Below are 27,186 nucleotides of genomic sequence, written 5' to 3' on the forward strand. Positions count from 1 at the left end.
TAGTAAAATGAACAAATAAACACCAAAGTCTTTATTTCTGAACATGAAAAAAATTACCATATGCTTGTGTAGCAAAGACAACACAGCAGGCTTGGTTGCTCAAACCTTATATAACTTCAGGAGGGCCTATGTGCATGCCTGACCTCTGGACAACTCGTGAGAATGTATCCCCAGGAGTATTCCCCATTAGAAGGTTTTTTGTATGTCTGAAGCACTAAACCAACTTGTCCAGGTTGATCTGTACACTGCGATTTATAGTACACTTCTTTCCTTCTGTGGGTTTGAAGTTTTGCTCATCACAACTGGCCTAAAAGACAGAATGTATCCATATAACCCATGCTCAATAAAAGCCCTACACTCAAAACTCAAATGGGTTTCCCAAGGCAGAAGCACTTTGTATACTTCACAGCTCACTGATAGAAGGATAAGCACATCCTGTGCAATGCCATAAGGGAGGACTTTGGAAGCCTATTTCTGGACAACTCCTGATGTGCCTTTTTCCCTTACCGATTCTGTTTTCTATCCTTTTGCTGTAATAAACCGTATCTGTGAATGTAACCTCTTCAGGTCCTCCAAGTCCTTCTAGTACATCATCAAACATGTGGGTGGCTGTGAGGCTTAAAAAACAATACCTCAGAAAATGAAAGCATTCTAATATTAAAAATGCAAGACTTTGTCTAACCATGCTGATTATAGGATAAAATAACAATCATTATTTAGTAGAAAAAACATTAAATTTCAACTTACAGGGTAGGAGGAAGGCCACTCCATAGAGATTTAATGCCCTCATTTCGAATGATTTTAAAAAATGCATCCTAAAGTTATAATAGAAAAAAGTAATCAAAATATATCTTTAAACCTTTTATACAAAAATTTATACTGATGATTGGTAATTTCATTCTTTCAGGTATTTATATCTAAAAAAATAAGCTTTTTGGATTTATGTATGTCCATTCTTTTTAAAAAGGGAATTTTAACACAATTAAAATGAAGCATTTCTGGATGATACTAACTTCTTACAGAATGAAGTCTATATTACTCAGCTCTAGATTGTTCTACTAAGAGCTTAGAAAAAAAGCTTTAGAAAAGATTATTTAAGAAAGGAAGTAGAGCAAAAGCAGAGAATTGGTTAAACTTGCTTAAGTATGAAATTAGAGAAAATATTAAAATGTGCTATGTGAAATCTTTGGAGAGGAACCAAAAGTAGGCAGAGCTGAAGAGAAGTCTTCTATTAACAGACAGACTCTTACAATTTGATAACAAAAAGATAAAGTAATTAAAAATTGGCTAAGGATTTGAATATATATTTCTCCAAAGAATACATACAAATGGCCAATAAGCACACAAAAAACTGTTTGGCTGCATGCAGTGGCTCAGGCCTGTAATCCCAGCACTTTGGAAGGCAGGAGATCCCTTGAGCCCAGGAGTTCGACATCAGCCTGGGCAATATAGTTAGAACTTATCTCTACAAAAAGCTAAAAAATTTGCTGGGCATGGTGACGCACTCCTGTGGTCCCAGCTACTTGGGAGTCTGAGGTGGAAGGACTGCTTCAGCCCAGCAGGGAGAGGCTGCACTGAGCTGAGATCACACCACTGCACTCCAGGCCTGGGCAACAGAGTGAGACCCTGTCTCAAAAAAAAAAAGAAAAGAAAAATAGAAAAAGGAAAAATGTTCATCATTGATTATTATGAAAATGCAAAGCAAAACTACAAATGAGATGTGCCTTCATACCTACTAAATAAGCTAAAATTATAGAGACAGACAATAATAAATTCTGGTGAAAATGTGAAGAAATTGGAACCCTTAGATACTACTGGTGAGAATACAGAATGGTGTAGCTACTTTAGAAAATAGCCTAGCAGTTTCTCAGAAGGTTAAACATAGTTATCACACGACTCAGTAAGTTCAACTCCAGTTACATTCTGAGAGAAATTAAAACACATATTCACATAAGGTTATATCCAAGAGAAATTAAAACATGTTCACACAGAAACATGAATGTCCATAGAATTAATTATTCCAAAAAGTAGAAACAACCCAAATGTCTATCAAATGATGAATGAATAAATTAAATGTAATATATTCACATAATATTACTTGGCAATAAAAGAAATAAAATACTGATACACACTACAACATGGATGACTCTTAAAACACTGTGCTAAGTAAAAGACATTAGTCACAAAGGACTGCATATTTTCCCAGCTACGGGAACCCTAGTAAGACAGAAAACTTTTAGACAATAACCACTCTGCTCTAGCCAAACACCAAAGTGAAACTTGTGGCACCACCCAGACCCATATCAGCAAAGGCCAAGTAGGTAGCCTAGACTTCCACCAATGTAAGGCTGACAGAAGGTCAATAAGGAACCAAGATTTTTACCCCTATCAGGTCAGCAATAAGGCTCCTTTGTCCCTCTGCTAGGGTGGTGTCACAGGAGGAATAGTGGAGAGTCACTACTTTCACGATCACCCAGCAATGAGGCTACCCCACTACACCGTCAGTGGAAACCATATAGAAAGCCAGAATTCCCACACATGCTCAAGAGCAAAAGAGGTCTTCCCTCACACTGTGTGTCAATAGAGGCTGGGTGGGGAACCTGGACTTCTAACACTACCCGGCAGTAACAAGATGACATCCTTTCTTCCCCATGGAAGCAATGACAGAAAAAGACAGCTAAAATAGAATGTTTTAAGTGAGATTAAAGAGTTTAATGGAATGCTAAAAAATGTTCCAGTAACTTACAAAGGAAGGCAGGAAAGGCAAAACAGAAATAGAAAACACAACAAAGAGAAATTTTTTTTAAAAAGATAGGCTTAAGTCCTACTCTCTAATTGCATTATAATAGTTAAACTAAGTATACTAATTAAAAGGTAAAAACTGACAGAGTGAAATTAAAACATGACTCAATTTTATGCTGTCTAAAAGAAATTCACTTCAATTATAATGTCATAAGCAGGTTGAAAATGGATTGAAAGACTCAACACATTAAAGATGTTATTACCCTCCAAATTAACATACAAGTTGAATGCCATTCCAATAAATACCCTAGCAATATTTTTTTGTAAATATAAACAGGATTATGCTAAGATTTATGTGGAAAGACAAAGGAACTTTGGGAATAGCGAAAACAACTTTGAAAAAAATAAATAAATAAGGACCAGATGCTGTGTCTCACGCCGGTATCTCAGCACTTTGGGAGGCCACGGCAGGAGGACTGCTTGAGCCCAGGAGTGTGAGACTAGCCTGGGCAACATAGTGAGACCCTGTCTCTACAAAAAATAAATCACAGTGGCACATGCCTATAGTCCCAGCTATTTGGCAGACGGAGGTGGGAGAATCTCTTGAGGCGTACAGATTGAGGAAGCAGTGAGTCATGATTGCTCCACTGCACTCCAGCCTAGGTGACAGAGCAAGGCCTTGTCTCAAAAAAAGAAAAATAAATATAAAAATAAAGTGAGAGGAATCAGTGTATATAATTTCAAGACTTACAGGTGCAATAATTAGGACTGTGGTATTGACAGAGTGACAGACACAGAGATAAATGGAACAGAATAGAAAACTCAGAAATAGACAGACCCAATATGCCCCATTGATTTTTAACAAAGGTGCAAAAAGTAACTCAATGGAGGAAATACAGCCATTTCCACAAATGCAAGTGGACACCCATAGGCAGCAACAACAAACAAACCTCAACCACAGTCTCATGCCCTACATAAAACTAACTCAAAATGGATCAAGGACTTAAATAAAATTTTTATGAAAAAGTCTTCAGAGTGTAACAGTAGATAAAAAGCTCTTAGCCTTGATACCAAAAGCATGACCTATAAAAGATATTAATAAATTGAATTTTGTAAAAATTAAAAAGTTTTACCCTGTGAAAGACCATGTTTAAGAGGATGAAAAGACAAACTAGAAGTGGAAAAAAATATTTGCAAACCACACATTCAACAAAATACTAGTATCTAGAATATATAAAGAATTATCAAAATTCAACAGTAAAACTACAAACAATTTAATTAGAAAATGGGCAAAAGACATGAAAGCCTTTTTACTGAAGAGGGAAATAAGCATATTAAAAGATGTTCAACATCATTAGCCACTAGGGAAATGCAAATTAAAACCACAGTGAGATATCTCTACACATAGATCATAATTGGTAAAATAAAAGTAGTGACAACATCAAAACACTAGTGAAGATGTGGAGAAACTGGATCAGTCACACAGTGCTAATGAAAATGTAAAATGGTAGAACCAGTGTAGAAAACAGGAGTTGCTTAAACTATAAACATGTAACTACCATATGACTCAGCAACTGTATTCCCTAAGGCATTTTTCCCAGAGTAAGTGAATGTTTGTAGCAGCTTTATTCATAATAGCCAAAATCTGGAAAAAACTCTGAAAATAAACTGTATTATATCTACACCATGAAATAATCTATATCATGAGCAATAAAAAGGAACAAATGATTGACACATGCAACAACCTGGATGAATCACCAGGTAATTATGCTATGTAAAAAATGCCAACCCCAAAAGGTTATATATGTCATGATTCCATTTATATAACACTCTTGAAATGACAAAATTATATAAATGAAGAACAGATTAGTAGTTGCTAGGGCTTAAGGAGTTGGTGAGAACACAAGGGAAATGGGTGTGGCTCTAAAAAAGGAAACAGAAAGAATCCTTGTGATAATGAAATTATTCTTTATTTTAATTGTATCAATCAATGTCAAAATCCTAGTGGTGACACTATTAGTTTTGTAAGATGGTACCACTGGGGGAAACTAAGAAAAGGGTACATGAAATCTGTCTGTATATATTTTTTTCATTTTATATTATCTCAAAATAAAAATGTTTAGTTTTTTAAAAAGTTACCTCCCCTTTTTTACACAAAACCATGAACCTATGAAAAGGTTAACAAAGGGTTAAAAGCAAAGAAGTAGTTCCCTGTTCTCAGTTTAATATGATTCTTAACCCTCTTGCAATTAGAAAATCTTTCACATATAAGATTAAATAGAAAATATACTGTGATTCTAAGGAATATAATCACCTTACCAATGTTCCCTGGAAATTTCCTGGCTTCTTATACCATAGTTTGTTGCCTCCCTCTTCACAGACACATAGATGATCCATGAGTCCATTACTATATACAAAACATTTTCCTAACAAAGAAGATTCCAACAGCCAACAATTACCTCACATAACTGTTATTATTTTTACAGATGAACAAATTGACATCACAATGAGGAAACTAGAAAATTACGAAAAGAGAAACAATCTTGAAAAAGATAAATAAACATCTCTACTTTTTGGGATGAAACAGACAAAATTAATTTGATTTGCTTAATGCTACTGCAATGCATTCTAAACTCAGAGTTGTTAAAAGTAACTGTATATTAGGCCACTGTAATCCCAGCACTTTGGGAGGCCGAGGCAGGCGGATCATGAGGTCAGGAGATCGAGACCATCCTGGCTAACACAGTGAAACCCTGTTTCTACTAAAAATACAAAAAATTAGCTGGGCGTGGTGGCGGGCGCCTGTAGTCCCAGCTACTCGGGAGGCTGAGGCAGGAGAATGGCGTGAACCCGGGAGGCAGAGCTTGCAGTGAGCCAAGATCGCGCCACTGCACTCCAGCCTGGGCAACAGAGCAAGACTGTCTCAAAAAAAAAAAAAAAAAAAAAGTAACTGTAAATTAGTGGATTTATGTTTTCAGAACTGCAATAAGAAAATGGCTGGGCATGGTGGCTCATGCCTGTAATCCCAGCACTTTGGGAGGCCAAGGCCAGGGGACCACTTGAGGCCAGGAGTTTGATTTCAGCCTGGGCTACACAGTGAGCCTCCATCTCTACAAAAAAATTTTAAAAATCAGCTGGGTGTGATGGCACGTGCCTGTAGTCCCAGCTACTCAGGAGGCTGAAGTGGGAAGATCACCTGAGCCCAGGAGGTCAAGGCTGCAGTGAGCTATGATCACACTACTACACTCCAGCCTGGGTGACAGAGTAAGACCCAGTCTCAAAAAAAAAAAAAAAAAAAAAAGGACACAAAAATAACTTCTTTTAAGTTATCTGAGGGAATGAAGAAGGAAGATAAAAGACGAAAACCCATTTAGAGAAGAGAACATGGACGCATATCTTCTCTATTTGACCAGAAGAAAAATCTGTGGTATGCAAGGGAAATTCAGACAAAACTAGAATTTTTTTTAAAATGTCGTTCTCAATGTACATAATGCTATGCTTTGTCTCTTTTTCTGTATCTGTACTGTACTGCTCAGTCTAGCCATTTGTCACATTCCACCTAATGTAGTACAACTTTCTCTAATACCAACTTCTTCCCACTTACTGGACTAACTGTTGCCAAAATTGTCTTCTCTGCCCAACAGTATGTAAAAATACAAAGCTGTGAATTTTGTAATACTTAAGTCTGAGTGTTTCCTTCTGCTTTTATGGCTTTCTTTAATGTATAGGAAATTACCTTTTCAGCATCTTCCTACAATCAATCTATCCTTTCATTCATCTAAAATACCAGGGCTGTTCATTCCATCTCACCGCTCTGAATTCAACACAGTGGCTTTATATCTGAGCCAATTTTCTCACAGTCCAAACACGTGTTTTCTGCCACTTAAAATATGGTTGCAATGCCATTATCTTTATAAACCTATAAAATCTAAGGAATTGCGAATTTTGCCTCTTATAAAAATACATCATTATTTGTCTCAAATTCTACATAAACTACTATCCAGAAATTAACCAAGCTGTCTGATAAAATAATAAATTTCCAATCACTATATTCAAGCAATAGTTGTATGATGGTCATGAATGCTCTAACATGGGCACAACTTTTGGACACAGGAGTAAGCTGGATTCTAAGGTCCCTCACAAATATAATTCTGTTCTTACCTCTGAGGCACAAATACAAATACATAACCATCCTTTGCTTTAATTAGTAGGTCCATATAAATATTATGTATTTATTTGCTTTTTGCCTACACCTCATCACGTACAACTAAATGGTGAAAAAAAAGTTTTTCATGAGGATAAAGAGGCATCAATTTTAATAAATTAGCAAATGAATGTTATGCAAAAAAAAAAAAACACAGGAACATTTAAAAATCAAACATAACATTTTTAGGGCAATTAGTACACATACCTTTGGGGAGTGGGTTGTTTTGGGCTTGGAGTCTAATTTTAACAACATCCAGGGGTGTCACTATGAAGATATGTTAAGTTTCAATTAGCGAGTGGTATCTGTAAATTGGATAGATGTTTTACACAGAACACAAAATACATTGATTCATACTTTTCCTCATGGCTATATAATTGGTAAGCTTATTTATCTTAAAGTAGTCTTGAATGTAAGATTCTAATTTTTTTGCCCTTAAATTTTGTTAATCAGTGAAAGACAGACGAATTACTTCTCTCATAAGTACTAAACTGTTATTCGTAATATTCCTACAACTATCATTACATTAGCATTAAAGTCAGTATTTATAAGAAAATATGATTTCTAATATAAGAAGTAAAAGTTCCAAAAGACTTTGAGAATAACTTTCTGTAAGTAATCAATAGCCAAATGATATTAGTCTTCCTAATCTGTTAAATTTACCTGTATCAAATAAGAGGTACAGATAATAAAAATTTGAGTAAACTAGTCATAAAACATCTTTAGCACTAAGTTATGTTATTCCATTTGGGCATAGCACAGCAAAGGAAAATAGTTTTAATATGCATGCTATATTTTATCCAAGTAGAAACAAATGCCAAATAATGGTTCTAAGAAAACTTTTCCTCATCTTGAGAATGATGATAATTATATTAGATGATCTCTATGACCTTTATAACTCAAATTCTGACCTGAAAATATATCATAAGCAATTAATTTATTTGTTCCAATCATTTGTTATTTACATAAACTAGCCAACTTAAAAATCATTAAAATGCTAAACTATCACCTAACTGTGTCATTTGGCTACATCTACAAGAAGCTGACTGTAAGAAACAGAAAACTGTGAACCAGAGAAATTTAAGAAATTCCGTTAATGCAAAGTAAAGATTATTTGTAATTGTTATGAACATAAATTGTGAAAATTCTGTATTATTCATTATGCTAATATTTTATTCCATCTTCTTGCTTTCTATTATAGACATGGGGAATCAGAAAAGTTTAATGTTGATAGGGACCCAAAAGAAATCCCAGTTATAAGCCCCTAATTTACAGATAAAATAATGAAGTTCAAATAAAAGTTAGATACTGTTCCCAAGTGTATTCACCGTGAGAATGGCAAAGCAAGGACTCAAGTCTCTTGAATCTCTGTCCAGGGTTGTTTTCATATAATAATATGATGAAACATTCATGGATCATAAATGATAGTATGTGTTGCAGGAAGTCAGGGATCCTGAATGGAGGGACCAGGTGGAGCCGCGGCAGAGGAACATAATTTCTGAAGATTTCATGGACATTTACCAGTTCCCAAATAATACTTTCATAATTTCTTACCGCTGTCTTACTTTAATCTCTTAATCCTGTTATTTTTATAAGCTAAGGATGTACATCACATCAGGGCCACTATGATAATTGTGATAACTGTACAAATTGATTGTAAAACATGTATGTTTGAACAATATGAAATAAGTGCACCTTGAAAAAGAACAGAATAACAGCGATTTTAGGGAACAAGGGAAGACAACCATAAGGTCTGACTGCCTGCAGGGTCGGGCAAAATAGAGCCATATTTTTCTTCTTGCAGATAGCCTATAAACGGACATGCAACTAGGGAAGATATTGCTAAATTATTTTCCTAGCAAGGAATATTAATAATTCATACCCTGGGGAAGGAATGCATTCCTGGTGGGAGGTCTATACATGGCCACTCTGGGAGTGTCTGTCTTATGCCGTTGAGATAAAGACTGAAATACGCCCTGGTCTCCTGCAGTACCCTCAGGCTTACTAGGATTGGGCAACTCCACCCTGGTAAATTTGAGGTCAGACTGGATCTCTGCTCTCAAACCCTCTTTTCTGTTGTTTAAGATGTTTATCAAGACAAAATGTGCACTGCTGAACATAGACCCTTATCAGTTAATTCTGCTTTTGCCCTTTGCCTTGTGATCTTTGCTGGACCCTTATCAGGAGTCTGTGATTTTGCCCTTGTCCTGTTTCCTCAGAAGCATGTGATCTTTGTTCTCCTTTTTACCCTTTGAAGCATGTGATCTTGTGACCTTACTCCCTGTTCTTGCACCCCCTCCCCTTTTGAAATCCTTAATAAAACTTGCTAGTTTTGCAGCTCAGGTGGGCAGTCACGGTCCTACCAATATGTGATGTCACCCCCGGAGGCCCAGCTGTAAAATTCCTCTCTTTGTACTCTTTATTTCTCAGCCAGCCAATACTTATGGAAAATAGAAAGAAACTACGTTGAAATACTGATACTAAAACTCAAATGGAAGCACTGATTCATTCAAAGTTACATAATCTACATCAGTAACATAATTTTACCTATTACTGATGTCAGTATAGCTCCAGTACATGAGGCAAGCATTTGTTGAAGAGGTGTCACTTTGATAATCTCTTGTCCCCTTGTCTCAGGATCCATATTTTTAACTAATTAAATAAAAACCTGTTAAAAAGAAAACATAAAATTAGAGCACATCCTCTGATCTTTCAAAAATGATAACATCCTTCAGCTAAGCTGGGTGAGCAGCATCACATTAGTAAGACAACTAAGAGAGAATTAACCAAACAGATACTGACAGAATGAAAGCAGGTGACCAATAAGTCTGAGTCTGTGAACTCAGCCTCATAAACACTACTAAGAAAACCTCCCCAATAGAGTACAGAGGTATCAGCAAATACAGCCCTTTATTGTATACCAGTAGTTGTTGTACAGATGTAAAATAAAAACACATAACCTTAATAAGTTTTATCTTACAAAAATTTGATGAGAAAAGCAACATAAAAACATAAAAAGTTTTAAAAAGTCAGATAATACAGAACAGTATAAAAATAACTTATGAACTTACTATTCAAAAATAATCACCAGCCAGGCGTGGTGGCTCACACCTGTAACCCCAGCACTTTTGGAGGCCGAGGCGGGCGCATCATGAGGTCGGGAGATCGACACCAACCTGGCTAACATGGTGAACTCCTGTCTCAACTAAAAATACAAAAAATTAGCCAGGTGTCTGTAGTCCCAGCTACTCGGGAGGCTGAGGCAGGAGAATGGCGTGAACCCAGGAGGCGGAGCTTGCAGTGAGCCGAGATCGCACCACTGCACTCCAGCCTGGGCAACAGAGCAAGACTCTGTCTCAAAAAAAATAATAATAATAATCACCAGCAACAGAAGTGTCATCTTTCCAAATGTCTATGAACATACACACATACATATGTATATGTCTATACACACACATTACATCTAACCAAATATTGTATATTAATCAACCACATGTACACTTATGTGTCCGTGTACATACAGCTTTTCTGAAAAACAGGTCAATACTATTTTGCTTTTTTAGTAGCCTGCTTTAACACTTAAAAACACATTATAGACATTGTGTCAATAAAAACAGATTTACATTTTTATTGCTTGCACGGTAGTTAATTATATTTATTTAATCAGTTTCAGATTGTTAGATATCAGGTTGTTGCCAATTTCCAAACTATAAAATATTCTGCTATAATATTCTTATACATACATATATATGTTTTTGTAACCTTCCTACAATTACTGTAGGAAAGATAGTAAGATTGATGGGATAAGCTATTTTAAAACTTGATACAGGGCCAGGTGTGGTGGCTCACACCTGTAATCCTAGCACTTTGGGAGGCCAAGGCAGGTGGATTACCAGAGGTCAGGAGTTTGAGACCAGCCTGGCCAACATGGTGAAATCCAGTCTCTACTAAAAATACAAAAAATTAGCAGGGCATGGTGGCGCAAACCTGTAGTCCCAGTTCCGTGGGGGACTGAGGCATGAGAATCCCTTTAACCCAGGAGGCAGAAGTTGCAATGAGCCAAGATCGCATTACTGCACTCCAGCCTAGGTGACAGAGAAGACTACATGTCAAAATCAAAACAACAACAACAACAAAAACTTCATACAAATTGCCATGATGCTTTCCAGAAAGCTTGGATCAATCTATACTTCTACTGGCAATATGAGAGTTCCTACTTATCCATGACTTATCAAATTCTCTGTCAAATTACATATAATTTTTTTTCTGAACCATTCAAAAGTAGGCTGCATACATCATGTCCCTTCACCATAAATACGTCAGAATATTATCTTATATAATCACAATACAATTATCAAATTCAGGAAACTTAATTTTGAACCGTACTCTACAGTTCATATTCCAATTCTGTCAATAATATCAATAATGTCCTTTATCAAAATAAATAGTAATTTTATTGATTCTTTAGACTTTTATTATCTACCTACCTGGTTTGAGTCTGTTCTTCAACTCTATGCTCCAATATTTTATTGTTTGTAACATCAGTAGCCAAAAACCTGTAATTAAAAAGAAAGTAATTGTCTTATCTTTTCACACAGGAAAAGGATAATAAATCTAAAAGAAAGGAGTACATAAAAACATTAATACAAAAATCAACAAACACTCATTAAATGCTTTCTACTAATTGCTTTGAAGAATATAAAGAGCACTCCATAAATGCAAGCATTAGTTATAGAAGCATTTTCACAAAAACCTCATGTTATTCTAGTTAATATACTCTGCTTTAAAAACAAATAAGCAAACGACTCTAGAGCCCAAACACAGTGATTAATCTTAGCATCATTTACAGTAGAACAACCAGATTTTGTAACACAAAATTAAAGGGCCAGCATCATCTATGACGGTTTTTTTTCTTTTGGGAGGGGAGTGTAAGAGGGCGAACCTTTAATCTGAATCGAAACAATCTTTAATCTGAATCTGAAACAACAAGCTTTAGGTCTAACTTCCAAGTCACAGGAAATTCAGCAACTAGTGTAACAAGGTAATGGATGCCACATAACAGTAGAAGTTGTACTCTTTTAGCCTACAAGACTAGTGTCTTGATTTATTTGAGTCAAAGGTGGGAAAAAAACGTGGCAAGGGAGAGTAAACTGTTCTAGATTAAAAGGAATCTTAAGAGTCAACCACCAAAAGAACCCTGGTTCAAACAAACAAATTTTGCCAGTTTGAGGGTAACTAGTGATATGTGACCATGGTCTGGTATTAGATAATACTAATTTGATATTACATAATATTTCAGAAATCTTGTTCATTTTGTATACAGAAAGTATCTTTTAAGAGATTCATTCTAAATTATTAAGGACCATAATGTTCTAATAACTAGTTTACAATACTTTGAAAACATAAATATACTAAAATGTTATGATTTGGTAAACCTATGTAAACATATACCATATTTCATTGTTCTGTATTTTTCTGTATATGTGAAAATATGTACAATAAAAATATTTTAGTTCCTGAAACTTATGTAGAATCTTCAAGTCTAGGGAACATATTTGTAACATTCATTTAAATGAGCTCCTTTAAGTGGAAAAATAATATATGTATGCTAGAATATAGGTATACTTCTCCTCCAGAATGGTAAAACGGCCCACAGTACTTTATTGTTGACATTGATGCCAGCAAGGTTGACAACTTGAATATGCGCACATGAAATTAAATCCAGAAAACTTTATTATATTTCTAGCCATCAGAATGTAAGGAAACAAGTCAGAAATTTAGATATAACTTTTTAGAATAGTTAATGAAATTGTTTCATAACATATATACTATTTTAGAAAAATAAGTTATATCAATTATCTCCTAAAATCATGTTATCTAATTATAATGAGAAATGAAAAATGAGTCTCCTTTTCAATTTATTACAAAAGTAATGAAAAAAAAGGCAAAACTCTACTCCCAGAGACTTGGGAGTACAGGTAGAAAATTTGAGAAGTGATTATCAGTGAACTGCCTAGAACTCATAATGTATTCAACACTGCTTTAAGCTCCCTACAGTTTTACCAACCTACTTATCTTTTTTCTGTCCCACTTTCTATTCTCCTATGTGCAGACACTGTCCCTTTTTAGGGAGGACACATTCTACTGGGAGAACTCACTCTAACAAAATATCTCTTGGCTTTCCTGTAATAGTAGAACATCTCATGAAGAAATGTTCTGCAAGAACAGCTTTCCTCCCTCAACTCCCTGCAAAATTCCTCTTTTCTATACCTTTTCTGCTTCTGTATGCTACTGAAGTAACCATTAATAATTTACTCTAACTAGCCAAGGTGGTCTTCAAATGTAAATGGGAAGCATTCTCCAACATGAAAAACCCATGAGCCCTTCTTGAGAAACAAAAGTTACTTAACAAAATTCACTTAACCAGGAGATTAATGAAGAATCTTTAGTAAAAGGATTAAAGTAACTTACATTTAAGCTAGAAGACAGAACACTATCTCCTCAGTATCATCAGAATTTTCAATTTTTTCAAAACAAATGTGTTAAATGCAATCTTATTATAATCTTGATTTACCTTCTGTATTAGTCTGTTTTCACACTACTGATAAAGACATACCCAAGACTGGGCAATTAACAAATAAAAGAGTTGTAATGAACTCACAGTTCCACATGCCTGGGGAGGCCTCACAATCATGGCAGAAGGTAAAAGGCAAGTCTTACATGGCAGCAGAGAAGAGAACTTGTGCAGGGAAACTCCCCTTAATAGAACTATCAGGGCCGGGCGCGGTGGCTCACGCCTGTAATCCCAGCACTTTGGGAGGCCGAGGCAGGCGGATCACAAGGTCAAGAGATCGAGACCATCCTGGCCAACATGGTGAAACCCCGTCTCTATTAAAAGTATAAAAATTAGCTGGGCGTGATGGCGGGCGCCTGTAGTCCCAGCTACTTGGGAGGCTGAGGCAGGAGAATCGCTTGAACCTGGGAGGCGGAGGTTGTAGTGAACCGAGATCACGCCACTACACTCCAGCCTGGGCGACAGAGCGAGACTCTGTCTCAAAAAAAAAAAAAAAAAAAAATAGAACTATCAGATTTCGTGAGAGGTATTCACTATCACAAGAATAGGATGGGAAAGACTCACCCTCATGATTCAATTACCTCCCACCAGGTCTCTCCCACAGTATGTGGGGACTGTGGAAGCTACAATTCAAGATGAGATCTTGGTGGGGATACAGCCAAACTGTATCACCTTCCCCTGGCCAATAAAGATGCTTAACATCTCTGCATATTTTTATCAGTAGTATATATTGCCTCTTCTGTAGTATGTCCATTTACATCTTTTACCTACTTTGATGTTAAGGCATGTATACTTTCCTTACTGGTTTGAGAAATCCTTTATTCCATTTTCTTAAAAAATACTTAGGAATGCATGATATGGTTTGGTTGTCTCCCCACCCAAATCGCATCTTACATTGTAGTTCCCATAATCCCCATGTGTCATGAGAGGGACCCAGTGAGAGGTAATTTAATCATGGAGGTGGTTACCCACATGATGTTCTTGTGATAGTGCGTTCTCACAAGATCTGATGGTTTTATAAGGGGCTTTTCCCCCTTTTGCTTGGCACTTCTCCTTGCTGCCACCATGTGAAGGACATGTGTGCTTCCTCTTCCACTGTGATTGCCAGTTTCCTGAGGCCTCCCCAGCCACAATGAACTGTGAGTCAATTGAACAATTTTCCTTTATAAATAACCCAGTCGCAGGTATGTCTTTATCAGCAGTGTGAGAACGGACTAAGACATTTATTTATTTTTATTGATACATACTAGATGTACAGGTTTTGGGGGTACATGTGATAATCTGATACATTAATATAGTGTGTCAAGATCAAATCAGGGTAATTGGGATATACATCATTTTAACCATTTATCTTTTATTTATGTTAGGAACATTTGAATTATTATCTTCCAGTTATTTTGAAATGTACAACAGATTATTAAGTATGCTTACTCAACGATCAAACACTAGGTCTTATTTCTTCTAACTGAAAGTTGTACTCATTCATCAACCTCTCTTCCTAGTTTCCTTCCCCAAAACCTTCCTGGCCTCTGGTAATTACCAATCTACTATCTTCATGAGATCTACTTTTTTAGCTCCACATATGACTGAGAACATGTGATGTTTGTCTTTCTCTGTCTGGCTTATTTCAATTAACATAAGGATTTCTAGGACTTCTAGGTTCATCCATGTTGTCACAAGTGACAGAATTTCATTCTCATTTTACAAATGTTCTGTAAATGTCAGTTAGGGCTGTGTAGTTTAACTCCAGTGTTTCCTTGTTGGTATTATGTCTGAATGATCTGTCCATTACGGAGAGTGTGTTACTGAAGCTCCCCACTAATACTGAATTGCTGTCTCTCTCCCTTTAGGACTATTTTAAAAATTTAATTGATATGTATGAGGTGCACTATATTCAGGGTGGATGTGATAATTTAATACATTCATATAATTTATAAAGTCAAATCAGTGTACTTGGGATATCCAGCACCTTAAATATTTATTTATGTTAGAAACATGTGAATTATTCTCTACTAGCTATTTTGAAATACACAACGGATTAGTGTAAACTATATCCACCATGCTGATCTATCAAAAAAACGTGGTCTTATTTATTTTACCAAACTGTTCCCTTTAGATCTATTAATGTTTGCTTTATATATCGGTGTGTTCCCGCATTGGTTAAATATTTATAATTGTTATATCATCTTGCTGAATTGACCCCTTTATCATTTTATAGTGACTTTGTCTCTTTTTACAGTCTTTGACTAGTAGCCTATTTTACATATGCATAGCTAGTCCAGATCCTTTTTGGTTTCCACTCGCATAAATGAAATACCTTTCCCCATCCCTTCATTTTCAAATTGTGTCTTTATAGATTAAGTAGGTTTCTTGTGGACAGCATATGGTTGGGTCTTGGTTTTCTCAATCCATTTAGCCATTCTGTGTCTTTAAGCTGAGAACTGAATCTATTTTTATTCTGTGTTAGTACTAATAATAACTTACCACTGCCCTTTTGTTGTTTCTTTAATGGCTGTTTTCTAACTTGTCTCCTCTTCTTTTCTTCCATTCTTACTGTTTTCCTTTGTGGCTAAGTGATTTTCTTTGTTAGCATGTTTTGATTTGTTGATTTTTTTCTTTTCTTTTTTTTTTTTTTTTTTGAGACAAGGTCCTGCTCTGGTGCCCAAACTGGAGTGCAATGGCAGGATCACAGCTAATTGCAACCTCAAGCTGCCGGGCTCCGGCAATCCTATTGCCTTAGCCTCTTGAAGACCCAGGACTACAGGCACGAGCCACCACTACTGGTCTAACGCATTGCTTGTTATTTTTAGTGTATCTACAATAAGATTTTCCATTGTGGTTGGCATGAATTTTAAAAATCATCTTGTAAATACAACAAATTATTTTTAAAAGATGAAAACTTATTTTAGATAACAAAGAACAGAAACCAAGAGAAAACTAAAAAAAAGCTCTACACTTTAATTACATCCTCCACACATTTTGACTTTGTCTTAATTTACCTATTTTTATATTCCTTATCTCTCAACAGCTATTACAGTTTTTAATAGATTTTTCTCTTATGCCTCATACTAGAGTTATGAGTGAATTGCACACCACAATTACAGCATTAGAATATTCTTGGGAGGCCAGGTACAGTGGCTGAGGCCTGTAATCCCAGCACTTTGGGAGACCAAGGCAGGCGGATCACTTAAGGCCACAAGTTTGAGACCTGCCTGGCCAAGAGGGCGAAACCCCAACTCCGTTAATAAAAATAAAAATTAGCCAGGTGCAGTGGTGCATGCCTGTAGTTCCAGCTACTCAGGAGGCTGAGGCAGGAGAATTGCTTGAACCCAGGAGGCAGAGGTTGCAGTGACCCAAGATCACACCACTGCACTCCAGTTTGGGTGACACAGTGAGACTCCGTCTCGGGGGGGAAAAAAAAAAAGAATATTCTTGGGGACTGTGCACAGTGGTCCATGCCTGTAATCCCAGCAGTTTGGAATGCCAAGGCAGGTGGATCGCTTGAGCCCAGGAGTTGAAGACCAGCATGGGCAACATGGTGAAACCCCATCTCTACAAAAAAATACAGAAATTAGCCAGGTGTGGTGGCACACACCTGTAATTCCAGCTACTTGGGAAGCAGAGGTGGGAGGATCACTTGAGCCCACAAAGCAGAGGTTTCAGTGAGCTGAGATCATGCCACTGTACTCCAGCCAAGGCAATAGAACAAAACCCTCTCTAGGAAAAAAAAAAAAAAGAATGAATATTAATGGTCTGTGTACTTACTTTAACTGGCCAGTTTTGCACCTTCAAATGTTTTCTTTTCGCACGTTTTTTTCCTCCAGGTTGAAGAATTCCCTTTAGCGTTTCTTGTAAAATGGGTATGGTAGTGGTGAATCCTCCTAGCTTTTGTCTAGGAAAGACTTTATCTGGCCTTCACATTTCAAGGGTATATTTGCTGGATACAGTATTCTTGGATGGCAGATTTTTTTTTTTTTCATTCAGCCCTTTAAAAATGTCATCTAACTCCTTCCTGGCCTGTATGGCTTCTGTTGAGAAGTCTGTTGCCAGATGAATTGGAGTTTGTTTACATGTTACTTGATTCTTTTCTTCTGCTGCTTTTAGAATCCTTTCTTTATCCTTGCCCTTTTAGAGTTTGATTATCATATGCTGTGGGAAAGACAGTTTCTGGGGTACCAGTTGAGTTGGTTTCCCCTGCATGAGACATTCATGGGAAGCCATGGGCGTCCTCTGAGGAGAAATGTCTCCTTATTGCCTTCATGTCTTTATGCCCCGAGAGCATAACCGCTCAGCGGCATTCCACAGGTTGCTCAGGGAGATAACACTCCTTGAAGCAGTGGAGTATAATCAAACATCTTGGCTCCTCCTGAAACCCACTCCCACCTGTTTCAGTCCCGATAAGTTAAAGATCTTAAGTAGTTTAGACACACGCCTTTGCTCAAGGAAATTCACAGAAACCACCACTGCTACTCACGAGTTCCTTCACTGATTAATCCTTTTCCTCATCCCTTCCTATCCCTCCCATCTTCCCTAAGAACAAAGAGCTTGTAAACCAATAAATTGGGTGGAGCCCAAGAGTTCTGGGCCGTGAGCAAGCCTCTGATGCTCTGGTCTCCTGGACGCGCCTTTTAAGCGCTTATTCTGTCTTTTTCTAACTCCTTTGTCTCCGCCAGACTCGGGGTACCCACTGGGTGGTGTGGGGCTGGTTTTCCCAACATATGCCTTAGGGAAATCTTATTTGGATCAAATCTGTTTGTTGTTCTCAGACCTTCCTATAACTGGATAGTTATATCTTTCTCAAGTTTGGGAAAGTTTTCTGTTATTATTTCTTTGAATAAGTTTTCTACCTCAACTCCCTCTTGAACACCAATAATTCTTAAGATTTGGTCTTTTGAAGTAATTTTCTGTATCTTGTAGGTAATCTTCATTCCTTTTCATTCTTTTTATTCTCCTCTGTGTGTTTTCAAATAGCCTGTCCTTTAGCTCACTGATTGTTTTCTCTGCTTGATCCATTCTGCTGTTCACAGTATCTAATCAAATTTAGAGTTGACAAATGTATTGCTGAGTTCCAGATTTCGTTTTTAAAAACAATTTCAATCTGTTTAATTTCTTTGATAAATTTCTGGAATTTTTTTTGTTTTATCTTGGAGATCACTAAGTTTACTTAAAACCGCTATTTTAAATCCTTGGTTGGAGAGCTCATGTACTGTGTCTCTTTAGGATCAGTCATTGGAGTTTTGCTATGTCTTTTTGGGGAGGTCACTGTTCCCTATTTGTTATTTCCTATAGATTTATGTCCATATCTTTGCAATGAATAATTCATTTATTCCAGTCTTTTTGGTCTGGATTGTTTTGGTGTTTACTGGGCATGTTTGCTTAGACACTCTTTGTAATTTATCTGTTGAATATTGTTTCCCACTAGGTCACTGCCTCCTTTTTGGTACTAGGTGGCACCTTAAGCACAGGATTGCCTCAGCTTTAGTAAGCAATCTAAATGCTGCCTGTCCTGAACAGGGGAAATCACAGAGAATGTATCACAGCAGTGTGAGAAGGATGGTTAGGCATTTCTGCCTAGGGGACCTGTGGAACGTACCTCTTACATTGTGGTGTTGCTGAACAGCCACTATGATTTGGCATCTCCTTTGGTTGAGTTATAGAGCAGAGTTTGCAAGGTCAGGGATGGTGGTACCACCTCCCCACCTTTTACTCTGCCTGCCCTGAGCAATATTTCTACCTTCAGGCACTGCCAATGCTTCCAATGAGTCTAGGGAGGAGGAATTCTCCTGAAAGGGAACCCGAGATGATAGGGAAGCTGGCTGTCCACCTCAATCTCACAACTTCCAGTATAGAAACCATGAATTAAAGGGAACTATTCTGTGCACTTGGTGCCAGAAGACTCGGAGGAAAAGTATCTGTGATACTCTCAAACCATGTTTTTTCCTCTGCTCTCACACCAGAAGAATCAACAAAGAATTATCTGACCAAATGTTTGGGGGTGAGGAGTTCCCCCTACCTATATGCAGTGGACTCTGCCACCTTGATATCCTTCAATTTAATTCTGACACTACCTACCTGGAAATAAGAATCTGATCCCACAGGTTGAGGGCTGTCTCCAAGACTGCCTCCCCACCTTCAGTCAGAAGTCCATGCCTCCAGAACTTCTTACTAATCAGATTCGAGTTGGGGTTCCCACAACTCCCTCTTTGGGTTTGAACAATTTGCTAGAGTGGTTCACAGAACTCAGCAAAACAGCTTTTCTGGTTCCTTATAAATGATATCGCAAAGGGAATGGGTGAAGAAATGTACAGGGCAAGGTATAGGGGAAGGAGGTGGTGCTTCCATTCCCTTCCTGGGCATGCCACCCTGCAGGAACCTCAACGTATTCAGCTATCCAGAAGCTCTCTGAACCCTGTCCTCTCGGGTTTTTATGAAGGCTTCATGATGTAGGCCTACTTAATTAAACCACTGGTCATTAGTGATCAACTTGACCTTCAGCTCCTCTCCTCTCCCCGAAGGTTTCAGGGTACAGCTGTAAGTCCCAAACTTCAAATCATGCCTTCATTTTTCTGGTGACCAATCCTACCCTAAAGCTATCAGTCAGTATTAGCATACAAAAATATAGGACTTTGGAGATTCTAAGGATTTTAGGAGCTGTACATCAGGAAATGGAAATGAAAGCCAAATATATATTTCACAATATCAGACCATCTGCTTAGAGTTTTTTCATTTATCTGTGGCTCTGAAAGCTGCCTCATCCTATTTGAGTTCTGGGATATTGCTGGTGGTAATCTTAGCACTGTATATTTGTTTTCAGTTTTCTGTTAAAGAGAATGAAGCCAACTTGCTTCTACACCACCATTTTGGAATTGAAAACTCTCCCCTCTGGCTGGGTATGGTGGCTCATGCCTGTATTCCTAGCACTTTGGGGGGCCGAGTGAGGCAAACTGCTTGACCTCAGGAGTTTCAGACCAACCTGGGCAATGTGGTGAAACTCCATCTCTAGAAAAAAATACAAAAAATGAGCTAGGTGTAGTGGTGTGCACCTCTAGTCCCAGCTACATGGGGGTGCTGAGATGGGAGGATCACTTGAGCCTAGGAGGTCAAGGCTGCAGTGAGCCTATTATCATGCTACTGCATGCCAGCCTGGGTGTCAAAGTGACAAAGTGAGACCCTGTTCCAAAAAAAAAAAAAAAAAAATCCAAAAAAAACCTCTCCCCTTTATTCTATTTCAGTTCGTACCCCCTTTTTTTCTGGTTTCTTTTACTCACTAATTATTCTGAAATTCATTCATTTTATTACATGCATTGATACTTGGTTCCTTTCCACTTCTGAATACTATTCCATTACATAAATATACTATAATTTATCCATTTATCTGTTGATGAAAATCTGGGTTGTTTCAAGTTGGGGCCTATTACAAATAAAGCAACTATGATTATCTGTTTAAATCTTGAGTAAATACATAAGTAGAATAGCTGGATCAAATGGTAAATGTATGTTTAACGTTTAAAGAAATTCAGAAAATGTTTTCCGAAGCAGTTGAACCATTTTACACACCCACCAGCACTATATGCAAGTTCCAGTTGCTTCACATCCTTAACAACACTTGGTATGGTCAGTTTTAACATTTTATTCCTTTGAATATATGAATCGTGAAATCTCATTGTGGTATTACTTTGCATTTTTCTAAGGAATTGTTATGTTATGCATAACAATTATATCTTCTTTGGAGAAATATATCTTCTTTGGAGAAAGCTATTTAGATCCTTTGGTCATTTTTAAATTGGGTCATCTTCTTGAGTTATAATAATTCTTCATATTTTTTGGATACTAGATCCTTACCAGATATATTAGATGCAAAATAGCTTATTTTGTGGGCTGTCTTTTCACTTTCTTCATAGTGTTCTTCAACATACAAAAGTTTTAAGTCTAGACAAAGCTCAATTTGCCTATTTTTTCTGTTGTTGGCCTTCTGAAGCAAAGGACAAAAATGATAAAACGTCACTTTCAAGATTAACTTATAAAAGACTGTGATGTCCACTAAAGCAGACTCTGCTTTCTTCACTAGCTTTATCTGATGATGATAGGGACAAGAGGCAGATAAATTCTGGGCATAAGAGGGCGGATCCCCAGTGAGGACCCCACCCTCAAGCCTGGAACTGCAGCCCAAAGTGAGAACTTAGATCCCTGTTTTCCCACTTGAATGTTGCCTTTTCCAAAACTACCTATGGCCTGCCCCACCCTCATCCTGTGCCCATAAAAACCACAGGCTCAGCCAGCACAGGGAAGAGAAGCAGCAGCTGAATGTCTGAGAGAAGCAGCTTACTTCAGAGTGATGGCTTGATGGTGTAACTTTGGAGATGGGTCTGGCTGGGGACCGCCGGACCTTAGGGTAAGATTAGCTTCCTGCTCCAACCCCTTTTCAGCTCCCCTTCTTGCTGAGAGCCACTTTCATCAGCAATAAAACTCCCTGCATTTACCATATTGAAGTTGTTCGTGTGACCTCATTCCTCCTGGATGCCCGACAAGAACTCAGGTGCCACACATGAATGTGTAAAAGGCCATCACACTTTTTAGCCCTCATAAGCTGCTAACACTTAAGCTGTCCGTGGATGGCAAAACTGAAAGGGCACTGTATCATTTCCTCTGGGGCTTCAGGGGTCACAGGCACCCCTCTCCTAGATGCTGCCACAGGGCCGGTACAGGGTTTGCTCTTGCTGGCGCCCAAAAGCACTCGCCCCAGCTTCTGCATCCACTCACCTGCACTCCCCATCATGTGAGGGGTGGAACAGCGAGTGAGTAGAGTTTGCCCCTGCCGGTGCTCATGCACTCCAGTTCCCATGCATGAAGGCGTCAGGGAAATACCGTGATTCAATGATACAGGCTGCCATGCTGTGAACTGCCCTATGTGGAGGCCCATTCGGGCAACAAAAACAGCCTCCAGATAATAGCATTGAACTGAGGCCCTTCAGACCAACAAGCCAAAGGAAAGTGAATCTTGCCAACAACCCCTAATGAGCTTTAAATTAGATCCCTCCCTGGTTGACCCTTGAGATAAATGCAACCTCAGCCAACACCTTCACTGCACTGTCCTGAGAGATCCTGAGCTTACTTAACTAAGCTGCATCCAGATTCCTGACACACAAAAACTATGAGATAATAAAGATTAGTTATTTTAAGATAACTACGTTTTGGAATAATTTGTTATACAGCAACAGATAGTATCTATTGAGATGATACATATGGTTTTTCCTTTTTGGTCTGGTTACATGGTGATTTACACTGCTTGATTCCTGGAATAAACCTCCATTTACTCATGATGTTTTATCCTTTGTATATAGAATTGGTTTTCATTTGTTAAATTTTTGCTAAGAATTTAACCATCTATGTTTATTAGGGATGCTGATCCATAATTTTTTGTATCATCTTTGCCTTTCTTAAAATGCACGTGAGAGAATTCACCAGTGAAGCTATCCAGACCTGGCGTTTTCTTTAGTAGATATAAGAATATTTAGGTTATTTCTTCTCCTGTAAGCTTTGACAGTTAGTGTATTTCAAGTAATTTGTCCATTTCATTTAAGTTGTTGAATTTATCAGCATAAGGTTGTTCATAATATTACTTTGTCATTTTAACATCCATCGGTTCTGTAGTTGTGTACCTTTCACTAATTTATTAAAGATCTTAATAAATGAAGAAATATTACCATTTCATAGACTGGAAGAATAAATGCTATAAAGATATAAATTCTTCCAAATTTATCTATAGATTCACAGGAATCATAACCTCTTACTTAATCTTCTTATATAATCTTCTTACTTTTGTGGGTTTGACAAACTCTTTTCCAAAACTTACATGAAAGTAGAAAATGGCAAGAACTACCTAAAGTTTTGAGATGCAGCTAAAGCAGCATTTACAATGAAATTTATAGCATTACATGCTTGTATTAGAGAAGGCCTAAAATTAACGATCTAAGCTTTAAAAAAAAGAGCAAATTAGAACCAAAAGAAGAAGAAAGAAATGAAAATAAAAACCAATAAAATTGAAAGCTGAAAAACAATAGGAAAAAACAATAAAAGCTGGTCCCTTGAGGCAAAAGAATAAAAAATAAATAAACGTCCAGTCAGATGATAGAGGAAGAAGAAAACCTTTGACAACATCCCACACCCACCATGACTGAAAGGCTTGAGCAAGCCTTTCAATCCTTTTCAATGAAAGGGAAATTCCTCGGTTTGATAAGAACCATTTACTACTCTCATCATTTCTATTCAACAAAGTACTGAAGAATTTAGCCAGTACAATAAAGCAAGATAAAGAAATTAAAGGCAGGCTGGGCACAGTGGCTCACGCTTGTAATCCTAGCACTTTGGGAGGTCGAGGCGGGTGGATCATCTGAGGTCAGGAGTTCAAGACCAGCCTGGCCAACACAGTGAAACCCTGCCTCTACTAAAAATACAAAAATTAGCTGGGCATGGTGGCAGGCACCTGTAATTTAAAGTGAACACACTTAGGATGTGTTCAAGGGCCTGACAATGCTGAATTTACCCTGGTTTCCCAGCCCACAGTCACCTGAGACATTAACTACAGTTCCACAGCCACTAACCAATCCTATCCTTTCATGCACTTAGCCTGCAAAACTAAGAATTTAACCTTACATATAACCTTAAGCCCTCCAATTCACCAGGATAGTGAGACTATGAAATGTGAAAATTAATAAAAATAGATCAGAACACATTTCAGAAGACAACATATCAATAGTTGGCAAATGAATCAAACAGGAATGATTATACCCAAATGAGCAGGAGATAAAGGTTGAATCTAAGCTAGGTTTGCTATGGACAGGAAAAAATAATTGCTGAGCCAGGTGAAGAGGCTTAGGCAAAAGAAAGAAAAAAAAAGTGATAAGTATTACAAAATTAATTTGTCTAGATTCTAGAACAAAAAATTTATATTTGGGTATGTGTGAGGTAATCTGAAAGATCAGATTAGGTCCACAACAAAAAGTTGTGGAGTAGACTGAACAATATTATCTTCATTTATAGATAAGTAAATTCTAGCATAGAAAGGTTAACTTTTTTTTTTTTTTTTTTTTTTTTGAGAGGGAGTCTCGCTCTGTCGCCCACGCTGGAGTGCAGTGGCGCAATTTCCGCTCACTGCAACCTCCGCCTTCCGGGTTCAAGTGATTCTCCTGCCTCAGCCTCCTGAGTAGCTGGGGTTACAGGCCGGGACCACCATGCCCAGCTAATTTTTGTATTGTTAGTACAGCCAGAGTTTCACCATGTTGGCCAGGCTGGTCTCCAACTTCTGACCTCGTGATCCGCCACCTCGGCCTCCCAAAGTGCTGGGATTATAGGCTTGAGCCACCGTGCCCAGACAGAAAGGTTAACATTTGCCCATGGTCACAAAACTAGTTAGGGACAGGGCCAGCAATGAATAAAATTCATTTCTCTTGATTCACAGCCACATATTCATTTAATTAGATCATGATTCTGCTCAATGTTCTCCAATTTTGCCTAATATAACTCTTGAACAAAGTTTCTCACCATAAATAACCCTGCCCCCATTCACTTCTTCTTAAATGTCTACCCTTCCTCTGAAGAAATGTTTTCAGGCATATTTTCAAGATCTACTTTAAGACAAACCCTACCCTCTTACCAACAGACCTGATTACTGGACAATAAAAAGGAGGTTTCTATCCTTACTGACTACAGCCATATCCTTTCTGTGGCTACTAACAGATTTAGGTTCCAGTAATATTTTAAAAACTAACCTCGGATAATAGATTAGAAAATTACTAACTATTGCATAAAGTGGACTTCCTGCTTATTTATTGCTTGGAATTACCATCTTCAGTGCAGTCGAGGGTGAGTCTAACCGCATAGGGTGCAACTATGTTACTGTCCTTCCTCTTCACGGCAAAAAAGACACACAATTCATCTTTCACAAGACCATAAAATGGGACTTCCTTTTTTTAAAAAAAGTTCCTCAATAGAAGCATGCTTAAATCTTTCCCACATCCTCTAAACCTTCCAAAGATCCAGTCTTCCCTTCATTATACTTTCCTATAATAACAAATTTTTTTGAAAGAGTACACTCAACCTGTCTGAACTTCAAGATTAAATTTTTATCTAGTAATGTACTTATCTCTGCCACCTACTCAAATTACCCTTAAGGAAACCAAGGATACCTGAAACGCCAAAATCAAATACTTATTTTTCAAGTCTTAACCTTATCTGTCCTGGGGATGAAGGAACTGGTGCAGTGTTCACTAGAATGATAGTAATTATGGAGCTCTTAAGGAGCTCTACTCTGTGCCAGGCACTGTACTAAGCATTCAAAAATGTTCATTTAATCTTCACAACATCCCTGAGAAGTACTACCCCCTTTTAATAGATTAAAATTGGGGCTCAAAATTACCCAGAGGCCAAGTAGTTAGTGAAGCCCATATGATTCCAATGTTTGCAGTCTCTTCCCAATTCTGTGGCATTTTCTCCATCTCTTTCACTATTTCATCAACGACGCTTATAATCAATTCTCTTATTTCACATGCTCTCCTTGGCAATTTCATTTCCTCCCAAAGCTTTAACTACATTCTATATTAGTGCTTCCCAACTTTTTAAATCTTTCTGTAAATATAAACATTTTGTGCTCTCTGTAGCTTATATTTTGAAAATAAGTTTTTTCCCATAGAAATTACAATATTGAATATGTTTGTTCAAACTACACTTCCTTCCACCACTCAAGATCTGTTAACCTCTAATGAATTGCCCCATGATTGACATCAATAGACCTTGATGCAGAAATATTTTATTGGAGAGATATCAAATCAATCTCTATTTCCTCTTCCCATGTCCACTTCTGCTAGACATTTCTCTCGAGTCATAAACATCTTTAACTGTCTAATAAGCATAGTTCCATGACTGTCGCCCCAGGCCCTTCAACATAAACCTGTCTAAAACCAAACTCTCATTTCCCTTAGCAAACCTGTTCTCTGCGTTCTCCAGCTAATCTTGTCACAACCCACCCTTGTCTATTCTTTAAGGTACCTACCTGCAAAACCGTAACGCTGACACTCTCTGACTTCCTTGAGCTACCAGGTAAAAAAAATCAACCATTACAGGAGTGCCTATTATGGCCTGGAGTAGAGGAATGCAAAATAGTTCAAAATATCCTCTTCCTCCTGAAGAAACAGATTTTTTTTTTTTTTTGGAGAGGCATGCTCCAACTTATAAAATTAAAATATATTCACAAGCATTTTAATTTGATCTTTAATCTCTGTTTTACAGGAAAAAAAAATGAGATGTTACTTTCCACTCCTTCATTGTTGAAATAAACTTACACTCAACTAAAAGAAAACAGGTCTGAATACAATAAAAGTCAACAGGACAGCGCAAATAGCCAACTACCCAAGGACACAAAGTGACCTGGAGGCGTTCTGCGGTGGCGCTGCCGTCAAGGCCGGGGCCGCCTGGCCAGACCCTCCCTCAGACGCCCCCCGGGGTCGCTCTCACTCCCGCACGTCCCTCTGCAGCTGTCCTCAGCCGGTGGGGTCGGCAGTGACCGCGGGAAAACCCCGCTTGCTGTGCGACCCAGGGCGCGCTGAGCAGGGGCTGCGGCTGCCGCCGCTGTCCGGCCCCGGCCCCGGCCCCGGTTCCGGCCCCGGCTCCG

At 37.9% G+C, this 27,186-nt stretch overlaps 1 protein-coding gene across 19 annotated transcripts in view; it reads right to left on the bottom strand.

Moving 5' to 3' along the window:
* Positions 1–27,186, bottom strand: part of SLC25A40 (solute carrier family 25 member 40) — a 100,212-nt gene that overhangs the window by 15,469 nt on the left and 57,557 nt on the right. For 5 of the 19 annotated variants that reach the window (XM_063814674.1, XM_063814673.1, XM_054655911.2 and 2 more), the window contains 6 exons: positions 11,434–11,502; positions 10,934–11,031; positions 9,494–9,614; positions 7,154–7,213; positions 5,062–5,168; positions 748–815 (listed from right to left, as the gene is read on the bottom strand). In XM_063814674.1, coding sequence (XP_063670744.1) covers positions 748–815; positions 5,062–5,168; positions 7,154–7,213; positions 9,494–9,590 — 332 coding nt within the window. In that variant the 5' untranslated portion in view covers positions 9,591–9,614; positions 10,934–11,031; positions 11,434–11,502. Of the gene's footprint in view, positions 1–747; positions 816–5,061; positions 5,169–7,153; positions 7,252–9,493; positions 9,615–10,017; positions 10,152–10,933; positions 11,032–11,433; positions 11,503–26,568; positions 27,155–27,186 lie in introns of those variants that run through there. The other 14 variants (XM_063814672.1, XM_016945168.4, XM_016945166.4 and 11 more) reach the window with 7 other exon arrangements.

Source organism: Pan troglodytes, chromosome 6 (assembly GCF_028858775.2).
Source record: "Pan troglodytes isolate AG18354 chromosome 6, NHGRI_mPanTro3-v2.0_pri, whole genome shotgun sequence".
NCBI classification, from domain to species: domain Eukaryota; kingdom Metazoa; phylum Chordata; class Mammalia; order Primates; family Hominidae; genus Pan; species Pan troglodytes.